This window comes from Perognathus longimembris, chromosome 3, assembly GCF_023159225.1.
Source record: "Perognathus longimembris pacificus isolate PPM17 chromosome 3, ASM2315922v1, whole genome shotgun sequence".
NCBI classification, from domain to species: domain Eukaryota; kingdom Metazoa; phylum Chordata; class Mammalia; order Rodentia; family Heteromyidae; genus Perognathus; species Perognathus longimembris.
The window spans coordinates 120,973,538-120,995,184 of NC_063163.1; the positions used below are offsets into that span (position 1 = coordinate 120,973,538).

The window sequence follows — 21,647 nt, forward strand, 5'->3', positions numbered from 1 at the left end:
GTGCTCCAGCAAGACCCCAGGCAGCGCCCCTGTAACGCAGACAGAAGCCCGCGCTGGGAACGGGGACTGCCTGGAAAGGACACGCGCCCTGCGGACCTCAGACGACACAGAAAGCCGTGGGTTTCCCTCTTCTTCACAGGAGTAAAGGTTTCACTCTGCAAACCGGGTGTCCCAGTGGGCTCCCTGAACGTGAGCTGTGCAGGTGCCCGGGGCCTGTTCCCCTTCCTCTTTCCCCGAGTCTTCAGGAACTGCGGGAGGGTTTTCCCCGCTACCATCCGTTCTGGCTCGTTTTCCTTTTCCTGAACAGACTCCGTTCTCTCTTCCACCACCACTGCACCCTCTAAAAGCCTGGTGCTCTCTAGGTGCCTGCTGCTTCGACGTGGGCTGTTTGTGGCTTTTGGCACATTTCTTGAATCTTGATTGAATTAAAATCTAATGATTGTCCTCATTTTTCTTTCTTTCCTGGACATGTTTCCTCCTGGTTTCTGGTTTCCAAGCTCATCTGTGGAGAATAAGGCAACTGATCAAATGAAAGACGTTTCCAAGGCATTTTTCCCGTCTCTAGAACCAGTTAAGCATCAGAGGATAACTATTATTTATCCTCTGAAGCATGATGATAAAATCAATTTTTACAATCTTTCCCACTAGCAATATCTGTAAATATTATTTATAGGTCACAGAATTGGTTTTTTTTTAAACAGAGGAGATAGCTCCAGCTTAATTTTTTTTCAACTAAAACATTTTCTTTACTAGTTTTTCCTTTTTTTTTACAAGAGAATAGTCACTGTATTAATATACTACAAAAGCATGTCCAGCTTAATTTTTATTTAAATAAAATAAGATCTTCCATCCATAAAAGTGGAGCCGGGTCCCATTGTTGAGCCATAATCTGCACAGGGTCCTGTCTCTGTTTCATGTTGGTTTTCTGTCCCCAAAGTTTGTCTTGCCTCCTTTTAGAAATGCTTTGGTATTTCTTGGCTCTCATTCTTCTATTTATCCCCCAAAGGTCAGTTGCTGTATACTCTTCACAATGAAGATAGGTCAGAGAGAGATTTCAAATTATTTTTCTTTGAGCTAGTCTCCACCTTTGTTATTATTACTGTGTCATGTTGGGTTGCTGTAGATGATACCTAAAAAGAGAATAACATGCAATATGGTCCTTCAGTAATAGTAATTTTCTGGGTACACTGGATATACAGTACATTCAACAAACTCTCTCCATTTATTTAAGAGTCCCCCTCGCTATTCTTCATGAATGTGTTTATGTCCCAGGATAGAATCGTGGCGGAGTTGGCTAGAATGGATAGCTGTGCAATTCCTGAGGTCCCCGAAGAGGCAGGAGAGTTGGGTCTGAGGGCGGCCTGGGCTTCACACTGAAACCCCACCTCACCATAGACATAAAACCACACAGTACTCCTCACTTGCTGTGGTGAATGGGGACAGAGAACCCCACGATTCAAACACAGCGCCTTCTCAAGACGTGTGTGTGTGTGTGTGTGTGTGTGAGTGTGTGTGTGTGTGTGTGTCTGCCTGTTTCATTGCTTCTAAGAAAGACAAACCGTGGACGGAGGGGCCGCAGGGCCGGGGTGCTGGCCTCGCTCCCCGCCGTGGAGGCCCAGGGCCAGGACGGCGTGTTCTGGGGGCGCGTGTTCTGGGGGCGCGGCTGCTCCGCACAGGACTTAGCAGGTGTGCTCCCCGTCACGCGCGGGCCGGGCCGGCGCCTCCGTGCGGAGCTGACCCCGGTGCCGGGACGCTCGCGGGGCTCCGGGCCGCGCAGGGCTGTGCGAGTCCCTCTACGTCCTCACGTGCGGGGCCGGGCTCGGGGCCCGTCATGGGGGCTCCCCGTATCGAGCCACAGACCCGCGTTCCTCCTTCCTCAGCACTCGGGGTGTCCTGAGTGACCCGGCTCCCCACAAACAGCGCCGCTCTCCCGCTCTGCGTTTTTACCACGCGCCAGCGCGCGTGGAGGGAGGGAGTGACATCAGCCACACGCGTGGACGCAACTGTTTTATGACAGTGCTGAGACGTGCAGGCGTCCGCGTGTGTGCGGGTGGGTGTGCGCGCGTGCGTGTGCACAGCGGAGACGTCCTTCTGCCTGTGTCGTGACAGATAGGGAGGATCATGCGCGGGCCGTTCATGAAGTTCGTGGCCCACGCGGCCTCCTTCACCATCTTCCTGGGGCTGCTGGTCATGAACGCCGCCGACAGGTTCGAGGGCACCAAGCTCCTCCCCAACGAGACGAGCGTGGACCACGCGCGGCAGCTCTTCCGCATGAAGACGTCCTGCTTCTCGTGGATGGAGCTGCTCATCATCGCCTGGGTGATCGGTGAGCGCGCGCCCTGCCGGCCGGGCCCCCCGGGGGCCCCCGTCGCCGGTGTCTCCGCGGCCCCGTTGCCACGCGTGTCGCCGGTGCCGTCGGCGTTACGGCGGCACGGGTGGACGGGGCGGCGCCCCCCACGCCGGCCCTCACGCCGGCCTGCCGTCCGGGTTCCCCGACGGCCGTGGCCTCGCGCCTGAGGCCGGCCACGGTGCTGCGTGGGGATCCCAGGGCGGGCGCCCCTCCCCACGTCACACCCCTAAGCTCCCTCGGCTTCCGGGCCCCGTGGGTGACGTGTACTTTGTGGGGTCTCGCGAGGACCGAGAGCTCGCGTTAGATCCCCTGTGGCGGCTGGGAAGGGAGGACTTCATCTTAGTCCCACGCGCTTCGTCCTTAGACTGGTCACGCTGTGGCCTCCCCTTAGGCCCGGTCACGCCCGTGGCCTCCCCTTAGACCCGGTCACGCCGTGGCCTCCCCTTAGACCCGGTCACGCCCGTGGCCTCCCCTTAGACCCAGCCACGCCGTGGCCTCCCCTTAGACCCGGCCACGCCCGTGGCCTCCCCTTAGACCCGGTCATGCCGTGGCCTCCCCTTAGACCCGGTCACGCCCGTGGCCTCCCCTTAGACCCGGCCACGCCCGTGGCCTCCCCTTAGACCCGGTCACGCCCATGGCCTCCCCTTAGGCCCGGTCACGCCCGTGGCCTCCCCTTAGACCCGGTCACGCCCGTGGCCTCCCCTTAGACCCAGCCACGCCCGTGGCCTCCCCTTAAGCCCGGCCACGCAGAGGGGAAGGAGACACCGTGTCTGGGCTGGAGGAGTGAAGGCGGGAGGAGATCCACAAGTGAATCTCGACTCAGTCCAGGGTCGCCGCTGCCGTCGCCGGCTGGGGGTGGGGGGGGGGCAGCGGCCTCCGGCGCCCATGGCCGAGGGGCTCGAGGCCGGGCATCGTTGCTCCGCAGAGGCGGAGGGTGGGCGGGAGCGCCGGGCACCGAGGGGCCGTGGGAGAGGCGGTGGCGCGCGTGGCGGGCGTGGTTTTCCGTGGTCGCGATGCGGTCAGGTGGAGGGTGGGTTAAGGGGGGGGAGCCCACAGGCGGGGGCCTGCGCGACCTGTGTCCTTCGGGAGGCTGCGCTTCAGGCTCCTCCCCCCGCTCGCAGCGCGTGTGCGCGGGCACCTTGCGGGCCCCCTGGGGCGGGGCGCTCTGCGGTCAGCCGCGCTCGATCCCACGCCCTGTGCCGCCGGCCCGCGCTGGAGGAGCGCAGCGCGGGATCCCGAGGGCGGACGTGGATTTCCACGGGGTCTTCCTCGCCCGGGGGTCCCGTGACCGTCCACCGGCAGCCCTGGGGGCGCTGGGGGCGGGCGTGCGCGCGAGGGGCTGGGGCGCCCCGTGGCCGTGGGGGCTGGTGTTGTGCTCCCCCGGGGGCTGGGGAGCCACGGGGCCTGGCGGGGGCTGGGGAGCCACGGGGCCTGGCGGGGGCTGGGGAGCCACGGGGCCTGGCGGGGGGCCTGCGACCTCGTCTTCCTGCCCGCGGCCACCCCCCCATCTCCTTCCACCCACCGCCGCCTCTCCTAAGCGACACGTTGAAGCGTGGGCCATGCGCCCCCAGCACACAGGGGCGACAACAGATCCCCAACCCGTGAGGGGCAGACCCCCCCTCCCCCCCTCCCCGCAAGCTTCCCGAACACCGAGTGTTTGGAAAGAACATGCAGGCTTATAAAACCATCACGTCAGAATGCCCACCATTCGCACTCTCGAGTCAGCCGCTCTCAGAGTCGTCCAGCTTGCGTGAACCCCGGCCTTGTAAACGGTCACCCCGGCTTCACAGCGGGAAGGCTTTCTAACACGAGCGCGGCCTCCCGGGGTGCGGTTCGGCCGATGTGGGAATTGAGGCCGGCGAGGAAAGCCAGGGCCCGAGGCGGAAGGGTTTTCCGTGGCAGCCGGGAGCTTTCCCACTGGATCTCGTAGCGCGGTGGAACAGCAAGGGGAGCTGACCCCATGTCTGACCCCCGTCTCACGCAGGCATGATATGGGCTGAGTGTAAAGAGATCTGGATCCAGGGCCCCAAAGAGTACGTCTTTGAGCTGTGGAACATGCTGGATTTCGGCATGCTGGCGATCTTCGCCGCCTCGTTCATCGCCAGGTTCATGGCGTTCTGGCACGCCTCCAGAGCCCAGAGTATCATCGACGCCAACGACACGCTGAAGGATTTGAGCAACGTCGCCCTGGGAGACAACGTGAAGTACTACAACCTGGGTGAGCTGACACACAGCCTGCAAACCCATAAACGTGCAGAATCTTCTCATAAAAGACGTGCTAGCAACACTTTATTTGTCCGATCCTCATAAGATTCCCATTTTGTTTGTAATGCTTGTCGTTAAAGAGCTAACATCTTTATCTGAAAAACCAGGCTTTGTGAGACTTCCTTTGGTTTGGTGAGGGGCTGGGAGCTCTCCATGCACAAGAGCTATCTTCTTCACCTCTGGGGCCAAATGTAACCAACCCCAAACTCCACTGAACGTGTCTGCCGTGTATCTTGGGTTTATTTATTTTTTCCCCCATACCATTGAAAAATAATTCGCATTTGAACTCTTCATATGCAATGGAATAGTATTCAGCACTACAAAAGGAAGGGAAGCCTGCCATCTTGTGACAACCCACAGGAAAGGGGAAGACTTTAAGCCAAGAGAAGTAGGAAAGGCCCAGAAGGCCTGCCTGCTCTCCCAGGCGGGCTGAAGGGAAAGCGGCGCACAGCGGTGGAGGGCCGGTGTGTGTGTGTGTGTGTGTGTGTGTGTGTGTGTGTGTGCAGGGCCTGTGGGCAGCGGTGCAGGGCCGGTGTGTGCGTGTGTGTGTGTGTGTGTGCAGGGCCTGTGGGCAGCGGTGCAGGGCCAGTGTGTGTGTGCGTGTGCGTGTGTGTGTGCAGGGGCCTGTAGGCAGCGGTGGATGGCCGTGTGTGTGTGTGTGTGTGTGTGTGTGTGCAGGGGCCTGTGGGCAGCGGTGCAGGGCCGGTGTGTGTGTCTCTGTGTGTGCGTGTGTGTGTGTAGGGTCTTGTGGGCAGTGATGGAGGGCCTGTGTGTGTGTGTGTGTGTGCAGGGCCTGTGGGCAGCGGTGCAGGGCCGGTGTGTGTGTGTGTGTGTGTGTGTGTGCAGGGCCTGTGGGCAGGGGTGCAGGGCCGGTGTGTGTGTGTGTGTGTGCAGGGCCTGTGGGCAGCGGTGCAGGGCCGTGTGTGTGTGTGTGTGTGTGTGTGTGTGCAGGGCCTGTGGGCAGCGGTGCAGGGCCGGTGTGTGCGTGCGTGTATGCGTGCAGGGCCTGTGGGCAGCAGTGCAGGGCCTGTGTGTGTGTGTGTGTGTGTGTGCAGGGCCTGTGGGCAGCGGTGCAGGGCCGGTGTGTGCGTGCGTGTGTGCGTGCAGGGCCTGTGGGCAGCGGTGCAGGGCCGGTGTGTGTGTCTCTGTGTGTGCGCGTTGTGTGTGTAGGGTCTTGTGGGCAGTGATGGAGGGCCTGTGTGTGTGTGTGTGTGTGCGTGCAGGGCCTGTGGGCAGCGGTGCAGGGCCTGTGTGCGTGCGTGTGTGCGTGCAGGGCCTGTGGGCAGCGGTGCAGGGCCGGTGTGTGTGCGTGCGTGTGTGCGTGCAGGGCCTGTGGGCAGCGGTGCAGGGCCGGTGCGTGCGTGCATGTGTGCGTGCAGGGCCCGTGGGCAGCGGTGCGGTGTCAGGCACACTGGAGGGCTGAGCCGCGGGGCTGTGCCACGGCACAGGGACCGGAGTTGAGGATGACGTGCCCCACACTGAAAAGCGGCACCTAAGTGGTTGTCGCGACGACATCGCACAAGGACTGCTCTTCTCGTTAGTAATTTTAGTACTTTTTAATCTCTCAAGAGTCCAAAAGATAGAGTTTTTAAGTGTCGAAATGACCCATTTCTAGAAAACTCTCCAAACATCACGCAGGTGAGGCTTCATTTATTAGGCTTTTGACTTTAGGAATCATGTTTTTCCTCTTTCCTAGGTACCGCTTTCTGTTTTTTCTTAATAATGGTTTCTTAATTGGATTTTGGTGACCTTGTGCGGTAATGCCAGGAAAAGTAATAAATGAGTTATAACAAAATTTTGTGGTTAAAAATAGATAGATGTGAGTCTATTCGGAGAAAATGTTCCTTCTGGTCATTTAAAATAACTTCATAATGATAAACCATGTAACAAGTCCTACAGTTCATTACGTGACTTGTCAGAAACTTTCCAAATGCTGAATATACATGGATTTAGGATGGAAGCGGTATTATCTTTAAAGAGGGGGAAGGAAAAGTAAGAGAAGTTGAGTAACTTGCACAAGTTCTTTCAGTTGAGACATAGCTGTTGATAGCGATAGCTGAGCTATAGATGGATGGTGTAGATAGATCGCTACATGGGTAGAGGATAGTAAGATGGTGTAGATAGATAGCTACATAGGTAGAGGATAGATAGTAAGATGGTGTAGATAGATCGCTTAGTTACATAGGTAGAGGATAGATAGTGAGATGGTGTAGATAGATCGCTTAGTTACATAGGTAGAGGATAGATAGTGAGATGGTGTAGATAGATCGCTTAGTTACATAGGTAGAGGATAGGTAGTGAGATGGTGTAGATAGATCGCTACATGGGTAGAGGATAGACAGTGAGATAGATAGTGTGGATAGATCGCTTAGCTACATGGGTAGATGGACAGACAGTAACATAGATAGACGAGAGCTTAGCTAGAGAGGTGACGTGTCCGGAGTTGCCGACACGAGCGGCTTACGGAAGCGTGACCGCGGCCCGCATCCCCCTCTCTCCCCAGCCAGGATCAAGTGGGACCCCTCGGACCCCCAGATCATATCTGAAGGCCTGTACGCCATCGCCGTGGTGCTGAGCTTCTCGCGCATCGCTTACATCCTGCCGGCCAACGAGAGCTTCGGGCCACTGCAGATCTCCCTGGGGAGAACGGTGAAGGACATCTTCAAGTTCATGGTCATCTTCATCATGGTGTTCGTGGCCTTCATGATCGGCATGTTCAACCTCTACTCCTACTACATCGGCGCCAAGCAGAACGAGGCCTTCACCACGTGCGTGGCCCCTCCCCCGGGGGGGATGGGCGGGGGACAGGCGGGGGGGGGGGGGGGGGGGGACGACGTGCCCCCGGGGGCAGGCTGGGGCTGACCGGGAGCGCACAGATGATCTCCTTAGCAAACGTGCGGTTTGCCGGTATTCACGCGAGCCCCGCCCTTGTCTGAGTCTTCATTTTTAAACGAGAGGATGCTTTCAGACGCCATGCGTAGGCGCCGTGCCCCTCTCGAGTGGCAGTGGCTTGCGTGTTGGTGCCGGGCACGGAGGAGCTCGCCCTCACGCAAGATTCACGTGGTTTCCGGGTGTGTCCGTAGCTGGCTGTAGCCCTTGCGTCTGACTGACGTTCACCCCCGGCCCGAGTGCCTGTGGCTTTCTGCTCCCCCTGAATTCCTGGGTGTGGACAGACAGCCGCCTTCCCCCTCCAGCCTCTCGGGTCCCGGGAGGCAGCCACACGCGTGCACGTGCTGTTTGCTAGGATAGGTTTATTGTTATTCCCAGGGTGCTGTAGGGAGGGGGTCGATAGGTTTATTGTTATTCCCAGGGTGCTGTAGGGAGGGGGTCCATAGGTTTATTGTTATTCCCAGGGTGCTGTAGGGAGGGGGTCGATAGGTTTATTGTTATTCCCAGGGTGCTGTAGGGAGGGGGTCGATAGGTTTATTGTTATTCCCAGGGTGCTGTAGGGAGGGGGTCGATAGGTTTATTGTTATTCCCAGGGTGCTGTAGGGAGGGGGGGGTCGCCGTTTCCTAGTAGGGCGTTGAGAGCATTTCCTTCACCCCTCCTTCGCCCTCTCCCTCTCCCCCTCCCGCAAGTGGCACAGTTCACTTTGCACGTCGCGGATGTTAACTGCTGTGCCGGCGTCGGGTCGCTCTCCCCTGCTCCATTTCGAGGCCCACCTTTCGCCCCCTATGAGAAGAAAAAACCCCAGGCAAACAACATGTTTTAATAACGGGAAGCGTGCGGGGCTGGACCGCCGAGCCGCGAGCCCTCGGCTTCTGTGAGCGGTGGGAGGAAGCGGCCATCGCTTCCCGCATTCTCCCCCCCCCCCCCCATGTGCAGGTTTTCGGGGAGATGGAGCGGCCGTTAGCCAGGGGCTTAGCTCTGCCCAGCAAATCCCTGCAGCCTTGGATTTGGGGGGCAGGGGCGCCGTGCAAGTTCACGCCGCCACGGGTCCCTCAAGGTTCCCGCACTGTTTTCTCTGTGTAAGAGCACAGATGGATGGGAAACCTGCGAGGACCAGCGGCTTGCAGCTTATCAAGCAGGACTGTCAGCATATCCGTTGACAAAGCAACTTGATTTTTTTAGTGTTAACGTGTGTGATGATGGGCTAGGCTGACCTTCACTGAGCACCCAGTCTGTGCAGCTATTTTGCGTGTGACAGGACCGGATTCTTCCCTAAAATCTGTCACCATCCCCAGTCAGCTGACGAGGACAGGGTGGCTCCCATGGGGAATGTTCTATGGATTCTCGGAGGCCTGCAGCAGTGATGGCCCCGGGGCAGCACGCGTGTGGTCGGTGGTTGGTTGGTGGTTGCTGCGGGCGGCAGCGCGCGTGGGGTCGGTGGTGGCTGCGGGGCGGCAGCGCACGCGTGGTCGGTGGTGGCTGCGGGCGGCAGCACGCGTGTTCTTTTCCCCCGTGTGGCTCTCCTAGTGTGGAGGAGAGCTTTAAGACGCTCTTCTGGGCCATCTTCGGGCTGTCGGAGGTGAAGTCGGTGGTCATCAACTACAACCACAAGTTCATCGAGAACACGGGCTACGTGCTGTACGGGGTGTACAACGTGACCATGGTCATCGTGCTGCTCAACATGCTCATCGCCATGATCAACAGCTCCTTCCAGGAGATCGAGGTGCGCGGGCCGCGCGGGGCGGGGCGGCGGGCGGGCGGGGGCAGACGGCCCGGGTCCCCTCTATCCCCCTCCTCTCTGCGTGCTCGCTTGGCCAGCGACCCCGGGAATGCTAACCGCTGTCAGCACCCCTCCCCCCGGGCAGTCAGCACCCCTCCCCCAGGGCAGTCAGCACCCCTCCCCCAGGGCAGTCAGCACCCCTCCCCCAGGGCAGTCAGCACCCCTCCCCCAGGGCAGTCAGCACCCCTCCCCCAGGGCAGTCAGCACCCCTCCCCCAGGGCAGTCAGCACCCCTCCCCCCGGGCAGTCAGCACCCCTCCCCCCGGGCAGTCAGCACCCCTCCCCCCCGGGGCAGTCAGCACCCCCCCCCAGGGCAGTCAGCACCCCTCCCCCAGGGCAGTCAGCACCCCTCCCCCAGGGCAGTCAGCACCCCTCCCCCCCGGGGCAGTCAGCACCCCCCCCCAGGGCAGTCAGCACCCCTCCCCCAGGGCAGTCAGCACCCCTCCACCCCGGGGCAGTCAGCACCCCTCCCGCCCGGGGCAGTCAGCACCCCCCCCCCCAGGGCAGTCAGCACCCCTCCCCCAGGGCAGTCAGCACCCCTCCCCCCCGGCAGTCAGCACCCCTCCCCCCGGCAGTCAGCACCCCTCCCCCCGGCAGTCAGCACCCCCCCCCCAGGGCAGTCAGCACCCCTCCCCCAGGGCAGTCAGCACCCCTCCCCCAGGGCAGTCAGCACCCCTCCCCCAGGGCAGTCAGCACCCCTCCCCCAGGGCAGTCAGCACCCCTCCCCCCGGGCAGTCAGCACCCCTCCCCCAGGGCAGTCAGCACCCCTCCCCCCCGGGGCAGTCAGCACCCCTCCCGCCCGGGGCAGTCAGCACCCCTCCCGCCCGGGGCAGTCAGCACCCCCCCCCCCAGGGCAGTCAGCACCCCTCCCCCAGGGCAGTCAGCACCCCTCCCCCCCGGGGCAGTCAGCACCCCTCCCGCCCGGGGCAGTCAGCACCCCTCCCGCCCGGGGCAGTCAGCACCCCCCCCCCAGGGCAGTCAGCACCCCTCCCCCAGGGCAGTCAGCACCCCTCCCCCCGGCAGTCAGCACCCCTCCCCCCGGCAGTCAGCACCCCTGCCCCCCGGCAGTCAGCACCCCCCCCAGGGCAGTCAGCACCCCTCCCCCGGGCAGTCAGCACCCCTCCCCCCCAGGGCAGTCAGCACCCCTCCCCCCGGCAGTCAGCACCCCTCCCCCAGGGCTGTCAGCACCCCTCCCCCCGGGCAGTCAGCACCCCTCCCCCAGGGCAGTCAGCACCCCTCCCCACCGGAAGTCCTCCCCCCCCCGCCCCCCCGTTCCTGAGCGTCCGTGTGCTGTGCTCAGGACGACGCCGACGTGGAGTGGAAGTTCGCCAGGGCCAAGCTGTGGTTCTCCTACTTCGAGGAGGGCAGGACGCTGCCCGTGCCCTTCAACCTGGTGCCCAGCCCCAAGTCCCTCTTCTACCTGCTCGCCAGGCTGAGGGCCTGGCTCTCCCGGCCGTGCCTGCGGCCCAAGACCCGCTTCCGGGACGACGCGGAGAGGAGCCAGGTAGGGGGGCCTCCGCCGCCATCGCCCGGGGACCCCAGGCACGCCCGCCGGAGGACGCGGCGCGGGTGGGAGGGGCCTGGGCCACCCAGTCCAGCGCTTATCACCCCACACGCAGCCACCCAGTCCAGCACTGACACCCCACACGCAGCCACCCAGTCCAGCACTGACACCCCACACGCAGCCACCCAGTCCAGCACTTACACCCACACGCAGTCACCCAGTCCAGCACTGACACCCACACGCAGCCACCCAGTCCAGCACTTACACCCCACACGCAGCCACCCAGTCCAGCACTGACACCCCACACGCAGCCACCCAGCCCAGCACTGACACCCCACACGCAGCCACCCAGTCCAGCACTTACACCCACACGCAGCCACCCAGTCCAGCACTGACACCCACACGCAGCCACCCAGTCCAGCACTTACACACCACACGCACTCAGTCCAGCACTTACACCCCACACACAGTCACCCAGTCCAGCGCTTACACCCCGCACGCAGCCACCCAGTCCAGCACTTACACACCACACGCAGCCACCCAGTCCAGCACTGACACCCCACACGCAGCCACCCAGTCCAGCGCTTACACCCCGCACGCAGCCACCCAGTCCAGCACTTACACACACACGCACTCAGTCCAGCACTTACACCCCACACGCAGCCACCCAGTCCAGCACTTACACCCCACACGCAGCCACCCAGTCCAGCACTGACACACACACGCAGCCACCCAGTCCAGCACTTACACACACACGCAGCCACCCAGTCCAGCACTTACACCCCGCACGCAGCCACCCAGTCCAGCACTGACACCCCACACGCAGCCACCCAGTCCAGCACTTACACACCACACGCAGCCACCCAGTCCAGCACTGACACACCACACGCAGCCACCCAGTCCAGCACTTACACCCCACACGCAGCCACCCAGTCCAGCACTTACACCCACACGCAGCCACCCAGTCCAGCACTGACACCCACACGCAGCCACCCAGTCCAGCACTTACACCCCACACGCAGCCACCCAGTCCAGCACTGACACCCCACACGCAGCCACCCAGCCCAGCACTGACACCCCACACGCAGCCACCCAGTCCAGCACTTACACCCACACGCAGCCACCCAGTCCAGCACTGACACCCACACGCAGCCACCCAGTCCAGCACTTACACACCACACGCACTCAGTCCAGCACTTACACCCCACACACAGTCACCCAGTCCAGCGCTTACACCCCGCACGCAGCCACCCAGTCCAGCACTTACACACCACACGCAGCCACCCAGTCCAGCACTGACACCCCACACGCAGCCACCCAGTCCAGCGCTTACACCCCGCACGCAGCCACCCAGTCCAGCACTTACACACACACGCACTCAGTCCAGCACTTACACCCCACACGCAGCCACCCAGTCCAGCACTTACACCCCACACGCAGCCACCCAGTCCAGCACTGACACACACACGCAGCCACCCAGTCCAGCACTTACACACACACGCAGCCACCCAGTCCAGCACTTACACCCCGCACGCAGCCACCCAGTCCAGCACTGACACCCCACACGCAGCCACCCAGTCCAGCACTTACACACCACACGCAGCCACCCAGTCCAGCACTGACACACCACACGCAGCCACCCAGTCCAGCACTTACACCCCACACGCAGCCACCCAGTCCAGCACTTACACCCACACGCAGCCACCCAGTCCAGCACTGACACCCACACGCAGCCACCCAGTCCAGCACTTACACACCACACGCACTCAGTCCAGCACTTACACCCCACACACAGTCACCCAGTCCAGCGCTTACACCCCGCACGCAGCCACCCAGTCCAGCACTTACACACCACACGCAGCCACCCAGTCCAGCACTGACACCCCACACGCAGCCACCCAGTCCAGCGCTTACACCCCGCACGCAGCCACCCAGTCCAGCGCTTACACCCCGCACGCAGCCACCCAGTCCAGCACTTACACACACACGCACTCAGTCCAGCACTTACACCCCACACGCAGCCACCCAGTCCAGCACTTACACCCCACACGCAGCCACCCAGTCCAGCACTGACACACACACGCAGCCACCCAGTCCAGCACTTACACACACACGCAGCCACCCAGTCCAGCACTTACACCCCGCACGCAGCCACCCAGTCCAGCACTTACACCCCACACACAGTCACCCAGTCCAGCGCTTACACCCCGCACGCAGCCACCCAGTCCAGCACTGACACCCCACACGCAGCCACCCAGTCCAGCGCTTACACCCCGCACGCAGCCACCCAGTCCAGCACTTACACCCCGCACGCAGCCACCCAGTCCAGCACTTACACCCCACACGCAGTCACGGACCCCCGCGGCGTCCACATGTGCTGTTTCGGGACGGTCGCGTGGCAGTCACTTGCAGGGCAACGTATGCGCCCATCCCCCACGGCTGCCGGGGACGACCCCACGGCGCTGGGCGGAAACGACATCTGCGCTGGAAAGTTCCGCGATTGGTTGCTCTCGCACGGCGTGGGCGCCGCGCGCCTCGGGGGTTCCAGAACGTTCTTGCCCTGGTTTCCTCCCCTGTAATGTGGGAGGGGAATGACCACTACCACACCCAGTCAGCATCCCGGGCACACGGGGAGGAGGCCGGGCCGGGCGGCCCGCGCCTGGGTTCCCGGCTCACCGGAGGCCCGGGGGGGGGGGAGGGTTGTGAGTTCGAGGTTGGCTAGTCTTCACTGCACGCCCGCGGCTTCTGTCACACCTGTGCGTTGCGTAGACGGTGGGCCCGCGGGAGCCCACGCCCGCCACACCGCGAAGAGCGCAGGGCCGAGCAGGGAAAGGTTCACTTACCAAGGCAAGAACTCAGCGCCCCGTTCCCTCCTTACAACCTGCGGGGGGGGGGGGGGAGGCGCAGGGGGCACCAGCCCGCGACCCCAAGTGTCAGAGAGTGAGTTCCAGGCCCAGGCTTGGACAAAAACCCGCCGGGAGTTGCGCTAGGTGGCTTCGTGGGCTGTGGAATGGAGGGCTGGGCTAGGAGGCTTCGTGGGCTGCGGAATGGAGGGCTGGGCTAGGAGGCTTCGTGGATTGCGGGATGGAGGGCTGGGCTAGGAGGCTTCGTGGATTGTGGGATGGAGGGCTGGGCTAGGTGGCTTCGTGGATTGTGGGATGGAGGGCTGGCTAGGAGGCTTCGTGGATTGCGGGATGGAGGGCTGGGCTAGGTGGCTTCGTGGACTGCGGGATGGAGGGCTGGGCTAGGTGGCTTCGTGGATTGCGGGATGGAGGGCTGGGCTAGGAGGCTTCGTGGATTGCGGGATGGAGGGCTGGGCTAGGAGGCTTCGTGGACTGCGGAATGGGGAGGGGGTTTGGATCTGTAACTGCACTCATTTTGCTGTCTTTAAAATAGAGAAAAGAAGAAAAGGAATTTGGAGTTTTGGGAAGTCACGAAGATCTTTCCAAGCTGTCCCTCGACCAGAAGCAGGTAAGATGGCGTTTGAGGAGACGCAGCCACGCCGTGGGCAGGGTTGTCTTTGGGAAATAGGTGAGAGACGAAGAATTTCAGATCTGTGACCGAGAGGGCAAAATGAGCCGCATGCGGTTAGCAAGGGCTCTGTGCGCATCGTAGACAGGTGTTAAGTGTGGAAACTGTGATCCATTGAGAGGGAATTTCTCTCGGACCCAGGGATGATCCGCAGCGTAGATTACGAGGTCACTCCTGCCCAGTAGAAGCTCCTTAGTTCTCCACACCCAAGAAGCCGTCAAAGAGCGGTGTGGGGGCGTCCGCCTGTCGTCCCGGTGCTCCCGAGCCGAGGACACGGAGGAGTCACCAAGAGGCTGCGGCGACGGTGGCGGGCTCGGCACGCGCCTCCCTGATCTGCAGATCGTGGGGGACGAGGCTGCTCGCGTCCGCGCTTACTGCGGGCTCCTCGTGGGCTGGGTGGACGCTGCGGCGGGCAGAGGGGAAGGGAGGGAAGGGCGGCGAGTCAGGAGGGATCCCCGGGTTGCCGATGCCGCGGCCGGGCGCGCCGGCTTGTGGAGACAGCCACGGCCAGGACGACTCCGAGGCTTGTTTGCTCCGGCCCCGTGGCCCTCGGGCGGGTGTGGAGGCCGTGTGGACGGGAGTGTGCAAGCCGTGTGGACCGAGTGTGCATGCCGTGTGGACCGAGTGTGGAGGCCGTGTGGACCGAGTGTGCATGCCGTGTGGACGGGAGTGTGCATGCCGTGTGGACCGAGTGTGCATGCCGTGTGGACTGAGTGTGCATGCCGCATGGACCGAGTGTGCATGCCGTGTGGACTGAGTGTGCATGTCGTGTGGACCGAGTGTGCATGCCGTGTGGACAGGAGTGTGCATGCCGTGTGGACTGAGTGTGCATGCCGCATGGACCGAGTGTGCATGCTGTGTGGACCGAGTGTGCATGCCGTGTGGACTGAGTGTGCATGTCGTGTGGACTGAGTGTGCATGCCGTGTGGACCGAGTGTGCATGCCGCGTGGACGCGGCACAGTGGATGAGATGCGAGAACCGGGTCAGAGCCAGCGGGAGCCCGGCCGTGCTGCCCTCGGCGTGCTGTGCTCGGGTCGGAGGTCAGAGGTCAGAGGGCTCCCCAGGGGTGCGGGCTTGGTTTTCCCATTTTAGGGGGTTGCGGACACACAGGGAAAGAGGAGAACACACAGCGGAGTCTGCCATCATCCACCCTACGATCCTTCTTCCCCGGGCTCCCCGCGAGTCTGTGCGGCCCACTTCCCGGCCGAGCACGCAGACGCCATGGCGGGGGGCGGGGGGTGGGGGCGGGATGCCGGCGCGCATGCTCCGCGGACCCCGTGTGCATTTGCAGGGCGCGGCGAGGGTCAGGGTGACCCCCGAGGACACAGCCGGGGCCGCCCGGGGGGGATGAACAGCCGCGCACGGCCGGGCAGGGTGAGGGGCCGGGCAGGGAGACCCCGGGCAGGGAGACCCCGCGAGGAACGGGGCAGGGAGACCCCGCGAGGAACGGGGCAGGGAGACCCCGCGAGGAACGGGGCAGGGAGACCCCGCGAGGAACGGGGCAGGGAGACCCCGCGAGGAACAGTCCGGACAAAGAAGGCAAACAGACACCGAGAGAATCCAGCACAGAAGCGTGCAGTGGATGCATCTGGAAAACAGTAATTTGAACAAAACAAATTAGTGGAGAAAGAAACGGCCATGGAGATCAAGCCTGGACAGATCCGGAAGTCAGCGTGCATCAATTATAACGGCACAGAATTACACACACACACACACACACACACACGCGCGCGCCCCCCCCTCTCCCCCCTCCCCTCTCTCCCTGTCCGTCCCCCCCCCCCCCCCCGCATGCGCTCTCTCAGTCTCCCCACCCCTTCCCCGCCCTGGGCGGAGGTGGAGGAAGCCCGCGCCATGCCGCGTCTCCTCGTGTCCTGCACGCCGGGCGGCCTGACGCCGGGGAGACGGAGCGCGCGGGGGGGCGCGGTGGGCACGGCGGGCTGCACCGAGCTGCCCGGCCCCACCCCAAGAAGGGGCCCGAGGCCCGGCCGCCTCCGCGCGCAGCGCCGCTCCGCGTGGGTCCTGGGTGGCCGCCGGCACTGCCGGTGACCGCAGACGGCAGGCGAGGAGGGGGGAAGCTCCCCCCAAACATCTGACGACAGCACATGAGCCGGAGGGAAACGCCAGTGGCTGCGGCTGCTGGTCACTCCGTCGGGACGATGGCGTAGAGAAGCGCGCGCGGCGCGTGGCGCAGGTCACGGTTCCTGCTTCTCCCGTGGAGGATTCTGTTCACTGACAACACGGCGCATCACGTTTTCTCCTAGTTAAGAGGCTGTAAGATACTCGTCTCGAGAATCCAGCAGCCCAGCCGGGCACCGGCGGCTCCCGCCTGTCCTCCTGGCGACTCAGGAGGCCGAGATGCGAGGAGTGAAGGCAGCCGGGGCCGGAGCGCCCGTGAGACTCCCATCTCCAGTGAACGGCTCGCAAAAAGCCAGAAGGGGCGCGGTGGCTCACGTGGCAGAGCGCTAGCCATGAGCACAGAGAGGCTCAGGGACAGCGCCCAGGCCTTGAGTTCAAGGCCCAGGACTGGCAAAAGAAAAAAAAAAGAATATTAGTAACCCTCTATAAAACTCAACTATTCAGAATAGCCACCATAAACTGAGGTAGGTACACACAGACAACTGATTTTTTTTTTTTAATGTAGCTTCAGCTTGCCTCTGAGTAAGGATGTTCTGCTTCGAAGCCTCCACCACCAGGGCCCTGGAAACTTATTTCTTTAAAGAAAAACACACTTGTATGAAAGCTACCATTTTAAGGCAAAGAAAAGGGTGGGATTTTTTTGGTAGGAAGACCCAAAGAGGCATCTCTTTCCCTATCTAGCTGCTTAGTTTTGCAAAGAGCATTCCAATCAACTACCTCTATGCCTCCAATGTCCCGACCAGAGCAGAAGCAGCGGTGCCCTCGGCCCGGAGCCTGGCACTCGGTCACCCAGCTGCCGGCGCCCCTCCGGCGCCCACGGTGTTCTCTGGAGCCCCGCGCCGGCTGCGCGCAGGCGGTAGGATTTTCTCTGTTCTACGCTCGAGGAACCCGGACATCCAGAGGACAGGTGACCGGTGTGAAGCCCCATTGAAGACCAGCGACAGACCCAGAAGCCGATCTACTCGGTCCTACAGCGAGAAGTGTTCGCAGCCCCCGCCTTCCCACGGACAGAGCTCCGCACCTCTGCCTTCTCGGCGCATCGCTTCATCCCCGCTGCTGACCCGACGCCACGGGGGCTTCCGGGACCCACGACGCGAGAACGTCAGAAGAGCGCACTCAGACGCTGCGATGAACGGCACACTGCTGTGTTGCCCACAGGCTCCGGGCTCACAATCCACTCAACGCCCGTGGCAAAGTCACGATCGGAAAACAAACAGGCGGGAAGTACACGCGGCGCTCCTGGGCCGCTCAGCGCTGGACCGCGGTGGCCACGGGGCCCCTGGCTGGGCGGGAGCGCGGAGCTGGCGAGTCCGGTGCAGATCGACCGGGAGCAAGCTGGACCTACAGCGTCGTCCGGAGAAACCCTCCCTTCCCGCGCCCGTGCCGTTCCACACGCCGCTCCGCTCCCTACACTCAAAGGACGGCGCGCGCGCAGAGGCCCCGGGTGCGGCGCGGGGCCCGGGGCCCTTCTCCAGATGTTAAGCGGACAGCTGTGCGTGTTCCCAGCTTGTAGACGAGGGTCTCCCGCCACCCAGTGGTGACGCGGCCTCCTTACACCCGGGCCTCCTTTCCAGATGTTTCCTCGAGTACTGGCTGCGTTTGCACGGTGTGTTAGCGGCCACACGCAAGTTACAATGGCGTGTTGTGTTTACGCTCAACTCTAACACGTCACACTCAAGGTAGAGCTAGTCACAAAATCATCAGTGAGTCAGCAGCCACGCTGGCGGCTCCCCGCCCCCCCCCCCCCCCCGTGCGCCCCTCCTCCTGGTTGGGGAGGTTCTCGCCCAGGGCGTGGTCCCGAGCTGCCAAAGGGAGGGAAGGATGGCCGCGCGTGCGCCGGGCAGGGGGCATCTCCGAGGAGCTCACCGTGCCCCGAGCGTGTTCAAATCCAAGGCCCGGCAGAGCCGTCAGCCGGGCCACGAGACAGGAAGGCGCGCGGATCCCCGGCCGTCTGAACACATTAGGCTGGGGGGGGGGGCTCCTTTCCCGGGGTGTAGAGGGGGTGAGAGGCACGTGACATCCTTTATCTAGTTTAATCTGGCCACACCACAGTGGTGCCTGGCTTGGTTTTCCCGGGGTGCGCAGAACCTCGCCGCGCCCCTCCCGTGAGCGCGGGTTCCGCACGCAGCTCCTGGGGTTCAACCCCAGGCCCGCGGCGCCGTGTGTCCCGCCGACGGGTCCCCCGCTGGGGGGGACAGTCACTGAGGACGGCCTCGGAGCCTGCTCCCTCCTGGAGAGACGGTCGCACCCGACAACCTCTGCAAGGCCAGGGTGGCCCCGAGAAAGCATGGCGGGGCTGCCGCTCCTCGCCGCCTGCCCAGTGTGCTTCCGGAGTGGGGTTTCATTCGACCAGGGCTGGCGAGATGGGGTGCCCTATGGACTCCCCCAGTTCACACGATGCACTGTGCTCTCTCGGCGCTGAGTCGTGTCCCCCCGCCGTACCCCGGTTTGTCCCCCCAGGCCCACGCGAGGTGTGGCGGCTGCGGTCTCGATGTGAGACCAGCGCCATGGCCGTTCTGGCTCCCCAGCCACCGCCTCCACAGCGGGGGGGGGAGGGTCTTACTGGAAGGTTCTAGCATGACTCGTGGCATGGGAAGAAAGAGCAACGGAGGGACCGGAGGGTCCTGTCTGTGTTCTGGAAGGCAGAGTCCTGAGCGAGCGGGACCATGGCACTCCACGCGTGGAGGAATGAGCGCGCGTGAGATTCCCCGTGGGTCACGCGTGGAGTCAACAGCCGTCTCTAATTGTTTTCGGATTGCAGCTCACGCACAATAAACAACCAAGTATAAGGAGCTCGGAAGACTTCCACTTAAATAGCCTCAATAATCCTCCAAGACAGTATCAGGTATGTATAAGGCCAGTGATCATACTGGGTTCGAGCTGTGTAACGAAAGAGAAAGGAGATAGGAGGGTGGTTGTTTCCAGTTCAAAAATGACATATTCAGGGCTGGGGATATGGCCTAGTGGCAAGAGTGCCTGCCTCATATACATGAGGCCCTGGGTTCGATTCCCCAGCACCACATATACAGAAAACGGCCAGAAGTGGCGCTGTGGCTCAAGTGCCAGAGTGCTGGCCTTGAGCAAAGAGAAGCCAGGGACAGTGCTCAGGCCCTGAGTTCAAGCCCCAGGACTGGCAAAAAAAAAAAAATGACATATTCCCGCAATGGATTTTATCCAGAAGAACCTGTCAGGCATGCCTTAAGTACTGTATAGGTAAGTAAACAAATTAGAGAAAGCCTTGGGAAAGCCTTGTTCACTGCAAAAAGGTTGATCTTATAAAGACATAAAGAAGAGAAGAGAATTCACCTCGGATCTCACCATTCAGATATGTTTTCTTGCTATGAATATTCTGCTAGATGACTGTATTCCATGTACCTCTATATAGGAATAACATAGGTGAGTATTTATAGAGAGAAATCTACATGGATGGATGTGTACCTATATCTAGATGATGAAAGTTATTCCCAAATTCCTAGCGAGCGTAAAGTCAAATCGGGCCCCCGTCCGTGGTGAGGCTGGGCGGGCCATCCCGACTGCCCGCTCGCCACAGTTGCCCTCGTCCTTACCCCGGGCCGCTTCGGCAGAACGGCGGCCTCTGCCCCCGGCTCTCCAGGGTGAGCCCAGGCCGTGGGCGCCGGCAGTGGCCCAGAGGGAGACGGAAAGCAGCGCGCGGCTGGCCCGGTCCCCACCGCAGCCGACCTCGTTCCCAAAGTGCTACCGAGGGGAACCCGGGGGTGAGGTCCACGCGGCGCTGTGCCCGAGCGTGGCTCGGAGACAGTGGCTCCTTTCTCTGTCTAGAAAATAATGAAGCGGCTCATCAAAAGATACGTGCTGCAGGCGCAGGTGGATAAGGAGAGCGACGAAGTGAATGAAGGTGAGGGGTGACTCTGTGCCTCAGGGGCGAGACACCGGGGCTGGACGCGGCTAGGGAGGGCGGGGGGGGGCGGGGGGGCGGGCTGGAGGGAGGGCTGGGTGGTGACCATGGCAGGGCTGTGCGTGCAGGCCCCTCCCCTCCCCTCTGTAGCCGTGCCCAGGGGCAGCCCGGGAACCCCCCGCCATCTCTCCGTTCTCCATGATAACCGGGGAAGCAGCGGTGCTCCCGCACCCGGGGTGGGGGGGGGGCGATTGCCCGTGGAAAGCCTCCAGCGCCAGCCCTCCGAGCCCTGAGCCCTGCCCCCTGCCCCCCTCGCCTCCCACAGGGGAGCTGAAGGAGATCAAGCAGGACATCTCCAGCCTCCGCTACGAACTCCTGGAAGAAAAATCTCAGCACACGGAAGACCTGGCAGAACTGATTAGGAAGCTCGGGGAGAAGCTGTCCTTGGAGTCACATCAAGAGGAAAGCAGCAAAAGATAATACAGATCCTTCCTTAGAAATTCCTATTTATTTGTTCACTTGAAGCCATATTGTTTTCCGATATATTTTTGTTAAGTGCCAATGATAAAGAAAAAAGTGACATGACATCATGGGCTCTCCTGGCATCTGGAATCCCAGTGTCGAGTAGCTCCGGTGATTAAGTCTCATCACTGAGGTTAAGGCTTGCGGATCATAAAGAAAAGCTTTTGGTCTAGTGGTTGGGTGCTTGTTTTTAAGGCTGCTTTTCGGGGTGTAACCATCTTGAGAACGTGGGGAGGGTGCGGTGTTGGCTTAGGAAGGGATCTCAGGTGAACAGGAATCAGGTTTTGGTGACCCCCATCTTTAAAGAATGCTGTGCCACCTTCACCTGTCTGACTCCATCCTTCGAGACCATGGGGATGATGATCTGGTTGTATGTGTGTGCTCATGCGCGCGTGTGTGAATGTGTGCATATATGTATACAGAATGCTTCTCCTGTGTCTTTTGTAGCTACCATGAATATGCAAAAGCTCTGTTACAATCTTTTTATTGTGACTCAAAGTATTACTGTCTGAATAAGAACATTTTTTTTTAGAAATGTCAAAGTCCCATCACTGTGATTATTAGGTGAAGTTACAGAACACATTCTGTGCGCTTTCTGACAGCACAGATAGATCTCACAGCTGGCCATTGAGTATAGGGAAAAAGAGGTGAGGATTTGCACACACATGTGCTCCTCCTGTTGGTCCTACTCCTCTCCCCAAATGTACAGAAGAGGAGTTTGCAGCCTCTTAACGGAGAAGAGCAGGCTCTGCTTCTCATCAGGCGACGCTGGTCATTCTAGAAACGGGGCTTTAG

General features: G+C 61.4%; 1 protein-coding gene across 1 annotated transcript in view; it reads left to right on the forward strand.

Annotated features, from left to right (window-relative positions):
* Positions 1-20,980, forward strand: part of Trpc6 (transient receptor potential cation channel subfamily C member 6) — a 59,087-nt gene extending 38,107 nt beyond the window's left edge. Inside the window, exons 5-13 of the mRNA XM_048344052.1 lie at positions 2,110-2,326; positions 4,335-4,568; positions 7,119-7,383; positions 9,033-9,228; positions 10,585-10,788; positions 14,185-14,259; positions 19,218-19,301; positions 20,255-20,330; positions 20,656-20,980. Of these exons, the coding sequence (XP_048200009.1) occupies positions 2,110-2,326; positions 4,335-4,568; positions 7,119-7,383; positions 9,033-9,228; positions 10,585-10,788; positions 14,185-14,259; positions 19,218-19,301; positions 20,255-20,330; positions 20,656-20,810 (1,506 nt within the window). The 3' untranslated portion in view covers positions 20,811-20,980. The remainder of the gene's footprint in view (positions 1-2,109; positions 2,327-4,334; positions 4,569-7,118; positions 7,384-9,032; positions 9,229-10,584; positions 10,789-14,184; positions 14,260-19,217; positions 19,302-20,254; positions 20,331-20,655) is intronic.
* The last annotated feature ends 667 nt before the right edge of the window (positions 20,981-21,647 follow it).